This window comes from Salvelinus sp. IW2-2015, linkage group LG23 (assembly GCF_002910315.2).
Source record: "Salvelinus sp. IW2-2015 linkage group LG23, ASM291031v2, whole genome shotgun sequence".
Taxonomy (NCBI): domain Eukaryota; kingdom Metazoa; phylum Chordata; class Actinopteri; order Salmoniformes; family Salmonidae; genus Salvelinus; species Salvelinus sp. IW2-2015.
Genome location: NC_036863.1, coordinates 24870153 through 24892293, shown reverse-complemented (window position 1 = coordinate 24892293; position 22141 = coordinate 24870153). Strand labels below are relative to the sequence as shown.

At 45.6% G+C, this 22141-nt stretch overlaps 1 protein-coding gene across 2 annotated transcripts in view; it reads right to left on the bottom strand.

Moving 5' to 3' along the window:
- Positions 1-22141, bottom strand: part of LOC111950699 (UV radiation resistance-associated gene protein) — a 153212-nt gene that overhangs the window by 107926 nt on the left and 23145 nt on the right. For both annotated transcript variants that reach the window (XM_023968502.2, XM_023968503.2), the window contains exons 7-9: positions 16918-17023; positions 10641-10767; positions 1508-1592 (exon numbers count right to left, since the gene is read on the bottom strand). In XM_023968502.2, coding sequence (XP_023824270.1) covers positions 1508-1592; positions 10641-10767; positions 16918-17023 — 318 coding nt within the window. The remainder of the gene's footprint in view (positions 1-1507; positions 1593-10640; positions 10768-16917; positions 17024-22141) is intronic.

Below are 22141 nucleotides of genomic sequence, written 5' to 3'. Positions count from 1 at the left end.
CCACCTAACCCAATTGCATATGCCTCTCTTAAGACCCAAGGGGGAAAGACTTATTGAATGTTGTAAAGTTCAGTAGGTGGAAAAAAAATGTTTGTTAGAGAGAGTTGCTCAGTTCATGTAATAAGCAGGTTCCGGAAGTGTGTTCCTGTGGTGGTTTGGGTTTTAAATGGGGGATTGGAGGGTCTTGCATATGGACTTAACCAGAACAGTTAAGACAACGTCTGTTGTACTGCGATGGGAGGTCTAGGAAGGATCTGGATCTTCTGAGTCGGCAGGCAGGATGCACGAGAGCTTGGCAGGCAGGACGCACGGAGACGCAACGCAGGCAGGGCACGCACGGAGGCTTGCAGGCAGGGACGCACGGAGGCTTGCAGGCGCAACGGGAGGCTGCAGGCAGGGAGCACGGAGCTTGCAGGCAGAGGGACGCACGGAGGCTTGCAGCAGGGACGACAGGCAGGCAGGCAGGCAGGGAATCGCAACGAGGCTTTTCGCGGCCAATCCCCAGGGTTAATGCTTTGGAGGAGAGCAGGGAGGGAGACTTCACACCCTTGCCTGACGCTGCACTCTGCCCTCTCGGTGCGTCCTGCCTGCAAGCCTCCCCTATCACACAAACATGCGCGCCCAGATACAATAGCAATACGCATAAAGTCAACCTGTGCACGTCAGCTGCCCTGGCTAAAAACAAACAAGAAAAGCCTCCGATGCCGCCGACGTCCCCTGCCTGCCAAGGCCTCCCGTGCGTTTCCTCCCTGCCTGCAAGCCTCCGTGCGTCCCTGCCTGCAAGCCTCCGTGCGTCCCTGCCTGCAAGCCTCCGTGCGTCCCTGCCTGCAAGCCTCCGTGCATCCCTGCCTGCCGACTCAGAAGATCCAGATCCTTCCTAGAAACCTCCCATCGCAGTACAACAGACGTTGTCTTAACTGTTCTGGTTAAGTCCATATGCAAGACCCTCCAATCCCCCATTTAAACCCAAACCACCACAGACAGACACACTTCCAGGAACCTGCTTATTACATGAACTGAGCAACTCTCTCTAACAAACACTTTTTTCCACCTACTGAACTTTACACATTCAAAGTCAATTTCCTTGTTTACATGATGCATTGGTAGGTATATTTTCATGCTGCCCAGCCAGCTAGTGTTTATACTGTAGCATTGTGCTTTTACTCCTGTTCTGGTCCCATCACTGCCAGGTAGCCAGACAACCAAACTGTGTATATACAGGGTCGACACAGTGTGCACCCCTGCAGGCAAAGGCATCAGACATCAGACTGGTCTTTGACGCAATCTGCTTACTCTCGCTCAGGCTAAAAACACAAATAGGCAGTGCTGAGCCAACATCCCCTCTTTGTAAGCAGGCTGTAATCTCCCCACAGCATTTAAAACCATTGACAGCATATTAGAACATGCCATTCTGTGGGGCTTGGGTAATTTCTAGCAGATGGCACAGTGAACGAACTGGAGCGTGTGTGTGTAAAAAGATATACTTTAATTACAGGTTGACACTTACCTTTTGGCAGTGCATTCTTTCTGCTGCTCTGTTAACGACTCCCTCTCCATCTCCAGACTCCTGTGTTTGGTGGAGAATGCTTCCTCTAGGGAGTGAGAAGGGAGGATGATAGAGATAGAAAGATAAGAGAGAGAGAGAGAGGAATACGAGAAGAGAGAAAGAGGGAAAGAAAGGGAGCGATGAATTTGAGAGAGATAGAGAGTGATAGCGAAAGGGATGAAAGCAACAGGGAGATAGAGAGACAGAGAAAAATTAGGTGGTAAATTACCAGGTGTGTTCTGTTCTGGTAAATTTGCACTAGTGTCTAGATGTGATTATTCAAATAAAAACCGCCAAATACAACAGAATACCAAATACCTTACCATGAAATGCTTACTTACCAGCCCTTAACTAACAATGTAGTTAAGAAAAAGAGTTAAGAAAATGTTTCCCAAATAACCAAAAGGGGGTACCGGTACCGAGTCAGGGGGGGTACAGGTTAGTCAAGGTAATTGAGCTAATATGTACATGTAGGTAGAGTTATTAAATTGACTATGCATATATAATAAACAGAGAGTAGCAGCAGCATAACAAGGGGAGGGTCAACGCAAATAGTCTGGGTAGCCATTTGATTAGCTGCTGAGCAGTCTTATGGCTTGGGGGTGGACGCTCATAAGAAGCCTTTTGGACCTAGACTTGGCACTCCGGTAGCTTTTGCCGTGCGGTAGCAGAGAGAACAGTCTATGACTAGGGTGACTGTAGTCTTTGGCAATTTTTAGGGCATTCCTCTGACACCGCCGAATATAGAGGTCATGGATGGCAGGAAGCTTGACCCTAGTGATGTACTGGGACATATGCACCACCCTCTGTAGAGCCTTGCGGTCGGAGGCGGAGCAGTTGCCATAACTGCAACCGGTCAGGATGCTCTTGATGGTGGAGCTGTAGAACTTAAGGATCTGAGGACCATTGCCAAATCTTTTCAGTCTCCTGAGAGGGAATAGGCTTTGTCATGCCCTCTTCACAACTGTCTTGGCGTGATAGTTTGTTGGTGATGTGGACACCATGGAACTTGAAGCTCTCAACCTGCTCCACTACAACCCTGTCTATGAGAATGGGGGTGTCCTCCTTTTCCTGTAGTCCACGATCATCTCCTTGATATGTTGTTGCCTACCCTTACTACCGGGAGGCGGCCCGTCAGGAAGTATAGGATCCAGTTGCAGAGGGAGGTGATTAGTCCCAAGGTCCATAGCTTAATGATGAGCTTTGAGGGCACTATGGTGGTGAACGCTGAGTTGTAGTCAATGAATAGCATTTTCATGTAGGTGTTCCTTTTGTCCAGGTGGGAAAGGGCAGTGTGGAGTGCAATAGAGATTGCATCATCTGTGGATCTGTTGGGGCATTACGCAAATTGGAGTTGGATCTAGGGTTTCTGGGATGATGGTGTTGATGTGAGCCATAACCATCCTTTCAAAGCAATTTATGGCTACAGACATGAGTGCTACGGGTCGGTAGTCATTCAGGCAGGTTACCACTGTGTTCTTGGGACTATAGTGGTCTGCTTGAAACATTTAGGTATTACAGACTCTGTCAAGGAGAGGTTGAAAATGTCAGTGAAGACACTTGCCAGTTGGTCAGCGCATGCTTGGAGTACACATCCTGGTAATCCGTCTGGCCCTGCAGCCTTGTGAATGTTGACCTGTTTAAAGGTCTTGCTCACATCGGCTATGGAAAGCATGATCACACAGTCATCCGGAATAGCTGGTGCTCTCATGCATGCTTCAGTGTTGCTTGCCTCGAAGCGCACATAGAAATCATTTAGGTCATCTGGTCGGCTCGTTTCACTGGACAGCTCGCGGCTGGGCTTCCCTTTGTAGTCCGTAATAGTTTGCAAGCCCTGGCACATCCGGCTAGTGTCAGAGCTGGTGTAGTAGAATTCAATCTTAATCCTGTATTGACGCTTTGCCTGTTTGATGGTTAATCTGAGGGCATAGCGGGATTTCTTATAAGTGCCCGGATTTGTTTCCCGCTCCTTGAAAGCGGCAGCTCTAGCCTTTAGCTTGATGCAGATGTTGCCTGTAATCCATGGCTTCTGGTTGGGATATGTACGTACGGTCACAGTGGGGACGTCGTTGTCGATGTACTTATTGATGAAGCCGATTACTGAGGTGGTATACTCCTCAATGCAATTTGATCCCGGAACATATTCCAGTCTGTGCCAGCAAAACAGTCCTGTAGCGTAGCATCCTCGTCATCTGACCACTTCCATATTGAGCGAGTCACTGGTACTTCCTGCTTTAGTAGAAAAGAGGTAAAACAGATTTAAGTTTAACTGCATTAAAGTCCCCAGCCACTAGGAGCGCCGCTTCTGGATGAGCATTTTCTTGTTTGCTTATGGCCTTAGAGTTACTTGGTGGTAAATAGACGGCTATGAATAATATAGATGAGAACTCTCTTGGTAGATAGAGTACCTTATGTAGACCACACTACCTCAGGCAAGCAACACCGAGACTTCTTTAATATTAGACATCACGCACCAGCTGCTATTGACGAATAGACACACACACCCACCCCTCGGCTTACCAGACGTAGCTTCTCTGTTCTGCCGGTGCATGGAAAATCGTGCCAGCTCTATATTATCCACGCCTTCATTCAGTCACGACTCGGTGAAACATAAGATATTACAGTTTTTAATGACCCGTTGGTAGGATAATCTTGATAGTAGGTCACTGATTTATTTTTCCAATGATTGCACAATGGCCAATAGAATGGATTGTAGTGAAGGTTTATTCGCTCGCCTACGAATTTTCAGACGGCAGCCCGACCTCCGCCCCCCAATTCTCCGTCTTTTCTTCACGCAAATGACGGAGATTTGGGCCTGTTCCCGGGAAAGCTGTATATCCTTCTCGTCGGACTCGTTAAAGGAAAAAGCTTCTTCCAGTTCATGGTGAGTAATCGCAGTTCTGATGTCCAGAAGTTATTTTCAGTCATAAGAGATGGTAGCAGCAACATTATGTACAAAATAAGTAAAAAAATAAGTTACACACAATGTAAAAAAACTAACACAGCACAGTCAGCCATCCTCTCTGGCGCCAGCCATCCTGCACCAAAATTTCCTTCGACCTCATGGCTTGGTTTTTCCTCTGACATGCACTGTCAACTGTGGACCCTTATATAGATAGGTGTGTGCCTTTCCAAATCATGTCCAATCAATTGAATTTACCACAGGTGGACTCCAATCAAGTTATAGAAACATGATCAAAGGAAACAGGATGCACCTGAGCTCAATTTCGAGTCTCATCGCAAAGGGTCAGAATACCTTATTTACATACGTACAGTGGGGCAAAAAAAGTATTTAGTAAGCCACCAATTGTGCAAGTTCTCCCACTTAAAAAGATGAGAGAGGCCTGTAATTTTCATCATAGGTACACTTCAACTATGACAGACAAAATGAGAAAAAAAAATCAAGAAAATCACATTGTAGGATTTTTTATGAATTTATTTGCAAATTATGGTGGAAAATAAGTATTTGGTCAATAACAAAAGTTTCTCAATACTTTGTTATTACCCTTGTTGCAATGACAGAGTCAAAACGTTTTCTGTAAGTTTCACAAGGTTTTCACACACTGTGCTGTTTTTTGCCCATTCCTCCATGCGATTCCTCTCTAGAGGCAGTGATGTTTTGGGGCTGTTGCTGGGCAACACGGACTTTCAACTCCCTCCAAGATTTTCTATGGGTTGAGATCTGGAGACTGGCTAGGCCACTCCAGGACCTTGAAATGTTTCTTACGAAGCACTCCTTCGTTGCCCGGGCGGTGTGTTTGAGATCATTGTCATGCTGAAAGACCCAGCCCACGTTTCATCTTCAATGCCCTTGCTGATGAAGGACGTTTTCACTCAAAATCCCACGTACATGGCCCCATTCATTCTGTCCTTTACACGGATCAGTCGTCCTGGTCCCTTTGCAGAAAAACAGCCCAAAAGCATGATGTTTCCACCCCCATGCTTCACAGTAGGTATGGTGTTCTTTGGATGCAACTCAGCATTCTTTGCCCTCCAAACACGACGAGTTGAGTTTTTACCAAAAAGTTCTATTTGGTTTCATCTGACCATATGACATTCTCCCAATCTTCTTCTGGATCATCCAAATGCTCTCTAGCAACTTCAGACGGGCCTGGACATGTACTGGCTTAAGCAGGGGGACACGTCTGGCACTGCAGATGTTGAGTCCCTGGCGGCGTAGTGTGTTACTTGATGGTAGGCTTTGTTACTTTGGTCCCAGCTCTCTGCAGGTCATTCACTAGGTCCCCCGTGTGGTTCTGGGATTTTTGCTCACCGTTCTTGTGATCATTTTGACCCCACGGGGTGAGATCTTGCGTGGAGCCCCAGATCGAGGGAGATTATCAGTGGTCTTGTATGTCTTCCATTTCCTAATAATTGCTCCCACAGTTGATTTCTTCAAACCAAGCTGCTTACCTATTGCAGATTCAGTCTTCCCAGCCTGGTGCAGGTCTACAATTTTGTTTTGGTGTCCTTTGACAGCTCTTTGGTCTTGGCCATAGTGGAGTTTGGAGTGTGACTGTTTGAGGTTGTGGACAGGTGTCTTTTATCCTGATAACAAGTTCAAACAGGTGCCATTAATACAGGTAACGAGTGGAGGACAGAGGAGCCTCTTAAGAAGAAGTTACAGGTTTGTGAGAGCCAGAATCTTGCTTGTTTGTAGGTGAACAATCTTATTTTCCACCATAATTTGCAAATAAATTCATAAAAAATCCTACAATGTGATTTTCTGGATTTTTTGAAGTTGTTGAAGTGTACCTATGATGAAAATTACAGGCCTCTCTCATCTTTTTAAGTGGGAGAACTTGCACAATTGGTGGCTGACTAAATACTTTTTTGCCCCACTGTATCTGTTTTTTATTATTAATACATTTGCAAAAATMTATTAAAACCTGTTTTCGCTTGGTCATTATGGGGTATAGTGTGTAGATTGCTGAGGATGTATTTTTATTTCATCCATTTTAGAATAAGGCTGTAATGTAACAAAATGTGGAAAAAGTCAAGGGGTCTGAATACTTTCCGAAGGCACTGTATGTACGGTCACTGTGGGGACGTGACTGAGGTGGTATACTCCTTAATGCCATCAGATGAATCCCGGAACATATTTCAGTCTGTGCTAGCGAAACAGTCCAGTAGCTTAACATCTGCGTCATGTGACCACTTCCATATTGAGCAAGTCACTGGTACTTCCTGCTTTAGTTTTTGCTTGTAAGCAAGAATCAGGATAGAATTATTGTCAGATTTGCCAAATGGAGGGCGATGGAGAGCTTTGTACGTGTCTCTGTGTGTGGAGTAAAGGTGGTCTAGAGTTTTTTCCTCTGGTTGCACATGAAACACATACTGGTAGAAATTGTTGGTCTGATGCCTTCTCCATTAAACACTGGTAACTTCACACTGCTACTTTGATCAGGAAAAAAAAACATTTCCTCCCCACACACAGCACATAAAACAGCTACACATGAATAATGATGGTAGGATTTGTTTTACTTTTGTAAATAAACATTTAGTCAAATAAAGAGAAGCAGAATACAAACCCCAACTCCCTCCCAACCATCCCAACCCATGTACACCACTGTTGACAGGCTGGACACAGCACAGGTAGAGTGCCTCCAATACACACAACATCAAACCCAGCTGGTTCAAATGACCCGCTCTTCCACTTCATGTTACATGTCAAAGCTGTTATGCCCAGACAGCGGGGTGACAGGTAGGATATAGGGGGGGGGGGGGGTACATGGAGGATGAGCGAAGGGGAGGTTCGGGGGCCAGGGCCAAATCTTCATCAGATTAAGAATGATGAGAAGAATTACTGTCTGGAATGGAACAGAATAGCCAACCCTTTTGGTTTAAGCAAAGACTTGAAACCAGCTTTCTAAAGTCCCCCTTCACCTGCATAGGCCCTTAGCTTGCCCTGGCTTTTATGTAACCGCCACTACTACCCCTCCATTCCAGTCTCCTAAGCATCAAGCCTCTGCTGCCAAACTAAAACAAATGGAGACTGTGTAAAACCGTGTGTGTGTGTGTGGAGGGCTACCCTGTGGTGCTGTTCGGCAACGTCACACAGCTTTAGAGATGTTGATCTTTCACCACTCTCCAATGTTGTTGTGTTCGCCCTTCAGAGACAAAATAATAATATCCGCCTTCACTACCTCTGTCACGGGTGGAAAAACACCCACACACCCTACTATAAAGAGCTACCTCTTTCCATCTCAGTAAAGAGTAGAGAGGGAGAGAGAAGGGGGAGAGAGTAAGAGAGTTGGAGGGAGAGAGAGCAAAGGAAATGTGGAGGAAGAAGGAGATAAAATCATGAAGCAAGGACAGAGTGTGTTACTGTGTAACGATGGAGGACGTGACTGTTGTGGCCCGTGTTGGTACAAGACAGGATGTCTGCCCTTCAATAAGCCCTCCTTTCCTTTTCCACAGCCCTGCTACACTCTCCATCCTGCTCTCCTCTCCTTTGTCCTGATGAAAGGCCTGGAGAACATCTTGAGGTTGCTCACGCTCTCCGTGCAGGAGAATAAAGAGAGAGAGAGAGTGAGAGGATTAGAAGGCTGGAACACAGATCGTTTTCAACACAAAGCGATCCAACAGACCGGCCTTGTCGTCATCAAACCCCTTCAAGTCTCTCACACACACAATGTTAAGTGTAGAGAGAGAAAAAGGCTGAAAGAGATTGAAAGAGAGGGCGAGAGAAATAACAAGAGAAAGAGATGTCTCTCAAGTTGCTCCTACTGGCTCTTATAGGCCCCCTCCAATCCAGTAATACCACTCTATCACTCATTAGTAAGAATGTCAGTCACAGTCGCCCTCTCTCGCCCTCAATAATTCAACATGGCCGCTGTGCAGCTGAGGGAGCTGGTGACTGTGGGTATAATGTTGATAGGTTTAGTGTGGGGACCAGAGAGCTGAGCTAAGTCCAGTGTGTGATAGATACCCCCACATCTCACCACTTTATAAATCCTGACTCTTAACTCTGGGTAACTAAGTCCCCCACTGACGTTTATTGGCCTACAGTCGCCTCTGTGCCGCGGCAGAGAGTGAAAATAACTACTGTTAATAACCGCGATAAATACTTTTTACCGCCCTAATTTATAACAGCTGCTAAAGGTGGTAGAGGGGAAAATTAGGTGAGAGGAAATTGTGACCCCTCTGAGCCCGTTCATTCTAAAGGACGAAAGAAAGATTTTGGAAAGCAGAGAAGTAGGAGTAAAAAAAAATAAAAAATTGGGACAACATGATTAAGCAGAGGACTGTGGGGGTTAAGGTTAAAATAATGCTCCGTTTTCTCTGGGCATTGTCTCCGCAAAGAATTACAGCTCTGCTCAGGCCTCTTACACACAGGGATGCATGCAGTCCACCATCATAGCAAATCAGCAGCCATTGGACAGCCTGTTAACCTGTCATCAAGATGATAACTTACCCTGGTGCTCTCCTGTATCTTCACACAGTCATAGTGGCCAAGCACAGCGCACTCACACAGTGTCTACCAGCTTTATAGCATTTATCACATACCTGTGGCAATATTACACAAGACTCATGAAACCCCCAACCCATCACTACCCTCACACACGCCACCCCAGTACTGTTTATTTGTGTTTTACCCCCATTTGTTGACATTAAAGGGGATCGTCAGAAAACAGTAATTTCACAGAAAGGACTGAGGATTGGAAACAGACAGTGCAGATTCCAACACTGTTTCAGAAAAGCTCAATATGATGTAGCCTAGTGGGTAGCATGGGGGGGACAGAGACTGGAGCTAATGACAAGGCTCTCTGGTCCTAGTAGTTTACTGAGGTGAGTCAAATGACGGTGTTACCATGGAAACCATACATACCTAACCTGCTCTTATCTACTACCAGGTACTTTTCCTTGTTAGTTTAAATAAGCACCTGTCCTCTCTTCACAAAGGACATTCTCAATTTGTGGCCAGGATTTCCCTCCAGCAGTGGCCTGAGTGGTGACAGAGGATTAAGGGCCATTCATCAGGACAGGACACAAAGAGAACCTTTCCCTGACCCCTCCTTGTAGTGTCTGTGTGTGTGTGCGTTCGTGTGTGCATGTTGGTTGGCTTACTGTGTGTGAGCCTGGATGTTAAGAACACAGTGTGTGCAGGGATGGTGTGCTGCAGTGCAGACGGCCAGCCAATCATTAACAGAAGTCATCTTAGGGAGAATTAAGCTAGCCCCTTGGCCAAACACAGAGCGTGGATCCCTCAGAGCCTTAGTCCCCCCAAGTCCTCTCAGAACCCACCCTACCCTGATGTTAAACAAATACAAAAACAGACTGTTCAGAGAAAACAGAAGAGGTAGAAGGAGGGACCTGGAGAGAGGGGGTCAGAGAGGGAGTCAGAGAGTGAGACGGAGAGAGTGAGACATTTGCACGTGTACAGTATATGTATGTATGTGTGTCTGATTGAGTGAGTGCATGAACCGGTCTGTGCGTGTCCATCATGGTATGGTGGTGTGGATTTGAACTCTGCTAGGTTTTTTATTTCCCTGTGGACATACCAGATATGCAGCAGTAAACTGGCCTATAAAACAAACCCACCCATCCCAGACATGATACAACCTGCAGTTATTCAACCCATATAATTGTCTGAATGACACCATAAAAGGCAAACGATTTACTTTACCGGCCCTGGTAGGACAACTTGGCTGGCCGGCAAAGACATTTCTCTGTCTAAAAGTGTCACACGGCCAGGGAAAACAGTCACCGTGAAGGAGTGACTCAGAGCCTCCAGACGTTCAACAGTGAAAGAGGTTTCCTGTGTGTGAGGTGCTGTAGTGTACTATACTGTAAATGTATGGAGTGGAATATGCAGTAAAATACAGTAGAGCACACCAAGAACAGCTGTTGGCTGACCCAAAGTGTACCTGTCTGTGGGTTGCGTTCCAAATGGCCACATATTTCCTTTGTATTGAACTACTTTTGGCCAAAAGTAGTGTGCGTCTGTTTAGGACGCACCCTGTGTAAAGCACGTATTAGGAATACAATCCCATGTGAACCCCCAGTCCCACACTGTACGCAATTTGAAATTGTGGCCTTGTGGAAATGCCTGTCTATTGTGTCTTAAGGTGTAACTCCAAATTCCATTTACCTTTCTTCTGAAGCAGTGCTCTCTCCTTCTGCCGCAGGTCTGTCTCCCGGCCCAGCGCTTTCCTCTGTCTCTCCAGCTCACTGCGTAGCGTCCCCAGACGCAGCTGCATACACTCCCGCTCCTTCTTCTGCAAACAGAGGGGGGGATGGAGAGAGAGACATTTTTTGAAAAGAAATAGAAAAGAGACGAAAGATCAAGGGAGAGAAAAAGGAAGGATAAACAGAAAGAGACAGAATACATAGTGATTCACCACAGCAAGTGCTTTTAATTGTCCCAGCCCACCACCATACCCCCATTAGGTCCCTTAGAACAAACCATGTAATCTAGGGACAATCACGCAACGAACTCATTCAATACGCCTCTACTAACCCAAAAGACACTGTTAATCCTGGATGAGCGAAGACAAGTGGGGCCCACAGAGAATGACAGAGGACTCTAGTGGCCAAAAGGCCATATTTGCATGGGCAGCGCCATTGAGGGCTTCCACCATTTTCATTTAGTCAACTGAGTGGGACTTGCAACTTCATTGGCTGATCCCTCCTGGTGACAGGATGGATCAGTCAATCGTGAAGAAGAAAATGGACTACTTCAAAATGGAGATTGCTTCAATGGTGCTGCCTACGCCGTCACAGACGCCATAATGGCACAGATACAAAGATGAGTCCTCTATCCATCTATGGTGGGGCCTCAAACAAATTCTTTCAAAACAACCCCTAAAACAGCCTTCAGGAGAGAAATCGAAGATCCTCATGAGAAATTCCACGGTAACGGAATTACGCTTACACTACGATTTTTTATTAAAAAATGTATGCCAAACAAAAACCATTGATTTCAAACCATACAACTCTATGCACAATGACTACTTTGAACTATTTTCACAGTAAATAAATAGATTTTGTTAACATTTATTGGAAAAACTGTGCAGATACAGTTTGGTAATAGAATTACGGTAAAATCTCCCTCATGCAGAGGGCAAAAGTGAGATAAGGTCACTGCCAAGCGAGAGAAACAACACCGCACTAACTGGTATGAAGGACCAGGATGTTATGCAGCAAAATGGTATCTGATAGAAGTTGTGGACAAGAGCAGGATGCACTTGCGTTTGTGGAGGTAGGAATCCGTGCCGATGGGTTAGGCTGGGTGTGCTTTGTGAAGGGTTCATTCTGGAACGGACATTGTGGCTGAACCCTCACTAAGACCTGGAGCAAAGCTGACTGCAGTCAGGAGAGGAGAGGCTGGGCCCTTAGCTGCCACATCCTGACTAGAACTTCCTCACTTCTGCCCTTTTCTCTTACATTGAAGGCTGTATGTTAAGAAAGGCTTGGGCTTTATCAGAGTCAAAGTCTAAGAGGAGAGGAAGATAAGAGAGCACCAACGTCACCTATTCACTCATGTCAGCTGCAGACTAGCCTGATGGGAGCTTCATTTCTAGTAAGGTTATCACAATACCAGTATCGCGATACTACAATAGCAGATTGTCCATGGCAACAACAAAAAAATAAAAAAATTGGACTAAACTCTATGGTCTTATAAAATCCTACTTCATGTAAAATGATGGGTGCTATAGCTTGCCAAATAAAGAAATGTGACTCTAGGTGACAACATAATGCGGTTTGTTTCTAAAAAAATAACTAAATCCGCTTCAGATTTTGTTTCCTTGCCACGATACATCCAAGTATAGAGATACTGGTATCGTGACAAACCGAATTTCTGGCGTTTTCTCTTACACTGCAGAGTGTGTTTGTAAAGACAGGCTTTGTCTTTAGCAAGACTGGAGTCAGAAAGTCAGAAGAGGAAGAGGGAGCATCCTCTTAGTACTCCTTTCATTTGACAGCTTCAGACTATCCAACATCTTTATCTTCCTAACTTCACCTTCTTGGTGGGGAGGGGAGCATTGAGTTACAGTTAGGCATCGTATGACAGTCCTAACCCTTCCAAGGCCATTCCAGGTAGAAGATAACCCCTTCTCTGCCGTGGTCGGTAGACAGCTGGCTGTAGATTGATCATGTCTGAGGGAGGAACTGCAGGGCACAGGGGTGACGGAGGGAGCAGGGCCAGTGAAACACAAGACTCTGATTACATCTGAGTGGACAGACAGACTGAATCCTGCTGTGAATGAATGGGCAGGCCTATAGCCCCATGAGGGTAATAAACACAGCCTGAAGTCCCAGTCTATCACCATATCAAACACTGCAGACTGTCAGAYCAGTAAGAGTGAAGCTGAGCTTTGTGTTTGTGCGTGTTTCCAGATGGCTTCCAAATGGTCTCGATTGGAGGGGAGGAAGGGGCATATGAGAAATGATCATGAGACACAAACTATTGTGGAGGTGARGTGATAAATGTGGTACCATCTCAGAAGTTGTACAGTACACCATAAGTATCCTAGCAGGCTTTTGGTGTGGGGAGGTGGTTGTTCAGGGTCACACACACAGTGCTGGCATCAACACCAGATGACTCTCCCTCCCTAGCTAACACTGAGTGTCGGGTGACATCTAGCTCACCACATGCTCCATGGCCTGGGTAGACCTGGATAGAGCTCTCAGTATGCAGGTCATTAGTCAACATGTCCAGCCACCACAGGGTGTCTCCCTATCAGCCCCTAACATCTCACTATCTGGGGTTCATTTAAGACCATGTTGGGAGGACCCCTCCAGCCCTGGATGTGCTACCCCAAATGAAGAACAGCGCTTGCTCTTTCACTGGGCACATAGGTGGGGAAGATAAGAGGAGAGAGAAAGGGATGGATGGATAGATAGCTTTATTTAACTAGGCAAGTCAGTTAAAAACAAATTCTTATTTACGAAAAGTCCTCCTGTGGGGACGGGGGCCGGGATAAAAAATACATTTAAAAAAGGACAACACAACATAAGGAGACCGAACACAACCACATAGCATGGCAGCAATATGGTAGCAACACAAAACATGGTACAAACATTATTGGCCACAGACAACAGCACAAAGGGCAAGAAGGTAGAGACAACAATACATTACACAAAGCAGCCACAACTGTCAGTAAGAGTGTCCATGATTGAGTCTTTGAATGAAGAGATTGAGATAACTGTCCAGTTTGAGTGTATGTTGCATCTCGTTACAGACACTAGCTGCAGCGAACTGAAAAGACAAGAGACCCAGGGATGTGTGTGCTTTGGGGACCTTTCACAGAATGTGACTGGCAGAACGGGTGTTGTATGTGGAGGATGAGGGCTGCAGTAGGTATATCAGATAGGGGGGAGTGAGGCCTAACAGGGTTTAATAAATAAACAACAAGCAGTGGGTCTTGCGACGGGTATACAGCGAATAGCGCTCATCCTTCATCTCAAACCCCATTCAATTCCTCTGATCGGTATCATAATCCACCACCAAGGAGGAGGTTAATGAAGGCCAGAGAGAGAGTTAGCTGCCTGAGCAGCTCTCTCCTTTCCCAGTCTGGCTGCTTGATATGATGGTCCCAATCAGTCCTGCATTCTTCCATCCTCCGACCCCCCAAGACTTTTAACCTTATTTAGAGAGCGCCTTTATTTTGCCAGTTGTCTAGAGCAGCATGTGGTATCAACACACACACAGACACAGAGATGGCGATCGCAGCCAGGATCAGAGTAAACGCTGATAGGCCACTTATCGAGGTCTTATGAGGCTTTTGTAGAAAAAGAGAGGGTGTCAGTCACTCAGACAGGCCAGATAAAACCTCCATCTCCCTGAGTGTCACAGCCCATATGTAGTGCAGGAATGCTGCAGCTCGCGTGTTAACCAACACCACCTTTGGCACGAACCACCGCCCTCCTGTGGTCCAGAGTTGACGGGTAGGGTGTGGCCAATGTGTGCGTGTTGTATGTAGTCTGTGTGCATGCGAATACGTGACTGTGTGTGTGTGTGTGTGTGTGTGTGTGTGTGTGCATGCGCGTGTGTGTTTGCGTGAGTGTGTGTGTGCGTTTGCGTGTGCAAATGCGCACCTACCTGTGTGTGTGTGCATGCATGGTGTGTGTGCGCGTGCTTTCATTCGTGTATGCATGTCCTACAGCCTGTTTGAAGGGCCCCCGGACATCAAAGACTCTGTTGGTCAGCTGAGTCAACAGCGACAGAGGAATAACCTGGCCGTAACCCTGGAGATCAATGGCAGAGTGTGGGTGAGAGGGTGAAAGGGCCACGGTGGGCCGTGGTGGTGGCCTCACCTCTGCACTCTTTGATCTCACACAGACAAGAGGTGGCGTGGGCAGACTGAGGGAGAGAGGGATACTAACAGAGAGAATTCACACACGGAGAGGGAGACCCAGAGTAAGACACACACAATGCTCCCCTCTTTTGAAACCACTAACTCAATAAAATGATATTAAAAGGAGCGGTCTAAGCTACAGTACACAGAGAGAGCAGCGGGGGCTGAGCTGATCTGAAGGAGGTATAACATGATTTATTAGCTGAGGTGAACTCTGAAAAGCCTTGGAATGTTTCATTGAGGTGAAGTATCAGCCACAAGCCCGTTTCAATAGGAGAATTGTGCTCTGTGTGTGTGTGGGCCTTCATCATCTGACTGCCTGAGGGTGCTGGTAAGTAGTCAGACTAATTCAGCGGTAAAGAACACAACATTTCGATATCAAAAGGCTGAGAGACAGATAGAGGGTGACAGCTGTCTGAGGTGTTGAGGTGAACAACAAGAAGAGACTGTTGGAGCAGTCTCCTCGGACTGCCGCCACACTCATGTCCTACAGATATGGTGTCCTTGTTTTGGCAGTCGCTGACTGTCACTCAATGAGCCCTGTCAGATAAGAATTTTTAGATTGGTAAGTTAGTCCAGCCAGTTACTTGAAGTAATACTGACTGGGCACGCAGGGCATGTGCCCAGGGGCCCTGACCTCCAGGTGCCCCCCATTGATTTTGTTAGTCACTCTCACTCAGATATCATATTAACATGGCATAAGTCATGGACAAATATGTGAAATTACAGGAAATAAGCTTAAAAAAAGGCATTTTTTTTCTCTGTGCCCATGGCAAAATGAGTAGAATTGCATGAAGAGTGTTGTTGCAATTTTACATGTTCTCTTCGCCCAATAGCAAAATTGCAGGAAATGTACTTTCAAACGTAACATTTTCTCTCCATTGCCAAGACGTGAAGTGGCCTAGCCTAACGATTCACACACAATTATTCCGCTGCTCTGTCGTTCGCAACATACTTCAGTCTGAGACTGCCATCGTTGAAGTCGTTTGTGGGGCATGAGGGCCGTTGTACAAAACAAAGTCTTTAGCGAATGGATTGTCTCTAACCAAAACCAAGGGTGTACTGGGACTGGTCCAACACATCGGTTTCTGGAACAATCAGACGGCCCTGAATGTGTTTGCATTCGGTGAAGGGTCGGGGAGGTACTCAGATCCAGACTCATAGTGGAGAGGAAACTAGCCTCTGTGGGTGTGACGTAACATTTGGCGGTAGCAAGGAGTCTGGGTAGCCAGGCAAGGGGAGGCCCAATAACCAAATCTCTTTTAGGGCCCCCAAAAGGCTGGGGCCGACCCTGGCTACTGGTTGGATGCATTTACTTAAGAGAGTTATGTAGTTTAACTGCACAAATAGATTGATTGCAAAAATCAGTTGACTGCATGTATGGATGTGGGTACGCAGACACATGAGCCACTACGGCCCCCCATGAAGAGTTCAGATTTCTGGTGGCCCCCACCCAACTCAAAAGTTGCCTATCCCTGCTTTAAAAGAAAGCTGTGGAGAAGGGTGGCAGGGGGGTTAAATCCTATCTGCACAAATCTGCTTTTAACGTAATAGTGTAGCATATACCTTGAGCACCAAAACATGGAGGTGTCAAGAGCCCCAGGGCTTTTATAACAGGAGCTTGTGAAGTGTGCACTTACAATAAACACAACATTCAAAACCTAGGATTACCGCTCCATTTTCACAGCAGTGTGGCTGCAAATTCCAAAAATGTTAAATATGCTTTCTTTCTATTAGTTTTGACTCAAGGATAAAGACAAATCATGGGTGTCTTGTTAAAAAGCCCCCCTGCAACAGATTATTATTGCTGGATGTTCCCAGGTGGTCGTTTTGGCTGAATACAGGAGTAGCTGCTGCTGCTCATCTGGTTCAGCACAATTATCTTAAATACAATTTAAATAAGTATATTTCAGTTCTCATAGCGAGAGGTCTCATCTAACCAACCGACTATTGCAGTTAGCACATAAACACGTGATACTGGCACGATATAGATAATGGGTTTGCAAGAGAATGAGTTGCAGATGAGAAGAGATCAGTGGGGGATCGGTATTGTGCTGGCTGACTCACACGCTTGGTGCAGGCTGTTGTCGTCCTCAGTTTCTCCTCAATCTCCTTGCCGATCTTCTGCACGGTCACCTGGGTCTGCTTGATGGCTCTCTGGGCCGTGTGGAGCCTGGAAAGTACAGGGAGGAACATCAAGATAGGAGCTTAGGCTCTTCACCTCAGGAACTCAATAGACATGTACTGTATAATAGAGGATGCTTGTATGTGATGCTGACAGATTTATATCTGCAGTAGGCTAAATAAATAAACACACAAGAACAGAGGGCGGACACTCCGGACAGTGTGATGTCAGCCATCTTGTTAGCGTGTTTATTTGCTGTGCTATTTGTTAATGTTAGTTAGGTTTGTTTGGAGGGCAGAGGGAGGAGGTATGAGTTATGATGGACCACATGGGGTTCTTTACTCTGTGGCGACGGTTTGTTTCCCCTCATTGTTTCACTTCCTGATTTACCGGGGTTTAATCTACATTGTTGTGCCGTGTAGTCTCCAAATGTATCAAAGTTAATGAAGGTTCCAAAGGAACAAAGGACAAAGCGGTTATTGAGAACATTGAAAGAACAAAGTTCATTAAAATGACTCTTCAGATGTATTCCTATTGACTCGGGGGACGTATCAAGTTCTTAAATAGCCATTAACCACAAATAACCCACCAGTATTTTAGTCACTATTATTTTGTAATATATCTAACCACGATTTAAGGATCAAATGTTGCCCTATGGACCTGAAAGTATTAAAGTCAGACAACTGAGAGAAACCGCAACGGACCATTTAATAAAGACACTCACCACAAACATGGAAGACTTTCCCAAAACCTTTGGGTACTAATGCCATTCATTCATTCATTCATTGTCCTCTCTGGAGAGATAGGGAGGGAACAATAACAACAATACCAAAAGACAAGCCAGAACTTTATTGCAGCTATCAATCACGGACTTGATCAAATCTCCAAGTATGGTTTCAACAGCTCCAGGCCTCATGGGGAGTGAGGGAGACCAWGCTGCTCCCCACAACACAGCAGCCCCAGCGACATGGTCTAAGAGGAACAGACAACCATCACACCAGGCTGAGATCTGAGGGTCCTTCTCACACACACACAAGAGGAAGGCAGCCATTAGCAATAATATTGTCAGAGACTCGAGATCATCCTCGTTGTCTAATTTACAGACACGCTCAATGGGAGATACGTGTTAGATGTGGGAGTGTGGCCGGCAGTTCCCGATTCAGTCCCTCTCATCTACAGTATGAATGGCTCTACCGTCTGGTCTGGGGTCTGGTCTCCTGATGGAGATGTGGTTTTCATTTCTCGTTAGTAAAATTCTCCTTCACCATGTTCCCTCAATGGGACCACTTCAACCCCCTGCCCCCATTCCCTCCATGCCCCAACCCATTTTTCCAGCCACATCATTCCACCTCTGTCAGGAGTGGGCTGTTCCATACTCCTCATATCTCCATCCCCCCAATCTCTGCTAGTCTATCCCTAGGAGTAACCTTAGTACACGCTGCCTGACCTGGCCTGTGCTGGCAGCACTTCTTTACCCAGATAATGTTAAGGCAGATTCCTGCCCCAAACCACTACTTGTAGTCTTCTGTCAATCAAGGCGCCAAAACCCATGCCAAAACATACAGTGCATTTTCACAGCTTGTAGCCTCAGATTGCAGAGTTCTCCTGGCMTTTGGCTGAATCAGTGGACTTGGTGGAAGCCACAAAGAGTCTTAAGGGGCCAGGACTGTGAATAATCCCATAGTGGTGCCAAAATGCTCCGTGATCTTTCATACTCCACTTCTGGGGTCTTTTAAATTGTCATTAGGGAACAGGTAAACTGAGGGTTGGTGGTAATCCCCTTCCTCTAGTATGTATAACTTACATGGGAATATTCAGCCACATCTTCCGTCTAAAATGTTTCTTAGAATTCCTCAATCATCCTCTCATTCATTAACACCTCACTTCGGAGCACGAATCTGAGAAGACCTTGTCCTCCCGGTTTACCACAATTTCAAAATTGTGACTACAGACTTCTTTCTTCAGTACGTGACTGTAACCACATGGGTCCAAACATGGCTCTCTCTCAGTAAAGGTTACATTAAGTAGGGTGGCGTGGAGCTACAGCCCTTTCAGATACACATCCCTCTTTTTACTCATGTTTCCCATATCTGTTGCTTTCTTTAGTCAATTTTCTCAAATTAGGTAATTGGCTAAATCAGTGAGGCTAAAAACTCCATTCCTCCATCCATACTGAACAAGGCAGCTAGTTGTCTGCCAATAAGTCACCTAGGCAACATACATCATTGGACTTTTGGGGGTGGAGGGGGGTTACACAGGTGCAGCTCATACCCACTGCTTGTGCTTGAATGTGTTCCACGTGAGAGCAGCAGCTCTGGGTATTAATCCATGGACTACATATGGATGAGTGAAAACGCAACTTCGGCTCTCCTCTTATGATGCAACAACCACTTGTGGTTGGAGTTTGTAGTGGTTGCAGTGGGGAAAGTGGCTATGGTTGCAGAGTGAGAATGGGGCCTGTGGTCATGGAAGTGGGAAATTTGAGTAACTTTATGGGACAGTCTATAAAATACTTAGGTATGCAGTTCCTCAGAGCCTTCCTGGAACTGCCTCCTTTAGTGGGTTTAGTGCCTGACCCTCCATAGGCTCAGTTTAAAACTAATCCAGCTCGCAGAGATATTTCCACAAATCTATGGTGCCTCCAGATACTTATTTACTTATTATTATTAAAACGCTATTCCTCAGACACCTCAGGATATTACTGTGTGTGGTAGGAGGATGGAGCCCAGACCAACATTCATCACTCCTGTATCTTCAGTAAGTGGGGTCAGACATAACTCCTAATGATGTCACACTTTAAGAAAGGAGGAAAGAAGGGGAAACTCTACTACAACCATTCACTTTCCTTTCATTTTTTTGTCTTTTTTCATTTCAACCTGCTTGGGAAGATAGCGATAGCCGTTGGTGATTGTCCTTGGGAACGTCAGGGCAAAGCCGTTTTGACAGCTTTATCGGTCTGAGGTGATTGTGATGGAAGAATCTTATATAGGCACTTCCCCTAGGTGAGTGCTGTTATCTTCCCAGCCCTTAACGCATGTCTGCACCCATATCAGCTCAACCAGTCTGGGGATAGGAGGGCCTGCCCATCACATCACGCCCTATATGGGCCCCTGGATCACAAGGTGTGAGGTGGTGGACCAGTCCCAGGACCCTATGCCCTCACTGGGGCAGTGCAACCACCAGGCTGGCACCCACCCACCCCTCCAGAAAGCACACTGAAACATAACAACTTTACCTTTCCTACAACATGAGGACGACGAGTGAAAATGACAACTAGGGATTACGATTCAAATAAGTAKGCACTTTAGATCCTTAAGGACATTCAGTCCTTGATTTAAGATAGAAAGGCATCTGAAAAGAATAACATCTTAAACCCTAAATCCGTTTGTGGATGAATGCCTGTAAAAGCATGTGGATTCCAATGAGACTATTCTTGAACATTCATATGGAACATTTTCCCTAAACAGAAAGCTGCTTGGAAGCCATCTTTAGAGAATTCTTGTTTGCAATGCTGCCTCTCGCAGATGAAGGGAGGAGAGAAGGAAGCTTTGATGGATTTCAGACAAAATCAATGAGCATTGTAATAAACACAAATGGCATTGACTTTCTGACCTTAAACACATCCACTATGTAGTAACTCCTTCCAGAGCAGCCTCCACAAAGCACTGGCTCTGATGGCCCGTACTGTTCATGGATTCATTTACCCAACTGATGATCTCAAAATAAATATTTACCATGGTTTATACGTAGCGCAACAGGCCAGCAATCGCAATCAGTGCCGAGCAACAGCAGAGGCAGATGTATCATCTGGCTTACAGAGATAAAAAAGTTCAGGGAAAAAAACGGGTGTTTCAAAAAGAGAGAAAGAAAGAGAGAACGAGGAAGAGAGCGAGCGAGCGGAAGAGAGCGAGCGTGAGAGCGAGAGCATCCCCGTCCCCCTGGAGAGTAGGGGCACATCGAAACAAAACACATTTCATTGCCTTATATAGCGTTTGCGGTTGGGCGTGCTTGTCTCATTCACAAAGRGGTTGGTGAGATAGCTTAAAGCCCGGGTCCATTCCATTCTTCCACAATGGTATGCAGTGGTTTTCCGTTTTTGTTCGTTTGCATGCATTTTTCGTCGCCCCCTCATATCGTTCCAGCCGTGTACTTTTTGTTTTGAGAGACCACTTGAAATTTTTTGTGAAACTTTTTTGGGTTGGAGAGAGAAAGCGAGTAAGTGAGGTGCAGTCTGGTGCAGTTGGCATCTAAGAAAACATACGAGGGAGGTAGGGGAGGAGGTTGACAAAACACTTATTTTACTGTGTGATAAGATGGGTTTCATTTATGAAATGCTCTTATATCAGGTGACAAGAGATTGGGGCACTTGTTAATGTTTTTGGCCCCTCTCCCTCTCCGCTTCCTCTGTCTACAGATACTGTATAGGTCAGATACACAGACCGACACAAACACCTCACAGCCAGGCCTGGGACATACAGTTGGCAGAAAGAGAGACAACATGATCAGACATATTTTTACTGAATGAATTGATAGTTCTAAGTAACAGTTTAAAACTACTCTACTGAACTTCAAATTGTGACTGTGATGTCACAGATGAAACCAATAGAATACATTCACACCATGAGTAATCTATACCCTTGAAATATATATAAAATAAATATATTGTATGTTTTACAGATAACAGAATGATGTCACAGGTACCCAACAAGAACCACACAACAGCAAAGAGGAAGAGAAAAAGAGGCTAAGGTGAGAAAACCAAATAAACATCTTCGGTTCGCAGCATACCTGAACCTCACCGGCGGGGCGGACAACGTCGCTATTCATATTTACCCTGTCGCTAACTAAAATCAAATTTTATTTGTCACATACACATGGTTAGCAGATGTTAATGCGAGTGTAGCGAAATGCTTGTGCTTCCAGTTCCGACAATGCAGTAATAACCAACAAGTAATCTAACCTAACAATTCCACAACTACTACCTTATACACACAAGTGTAAAGGGATAAATAATATGTACATAAAGATATATGAATGAGTGATGGTACAGAACGGCATAGGCAAGATGCAGTAGATGGTATAGAGTACAGTATATACATATGAGATGAGTAATGTAGGGTATGTAAACATTATATTAAGTGGCATAGTTTAAAGTGGCTAGTGATA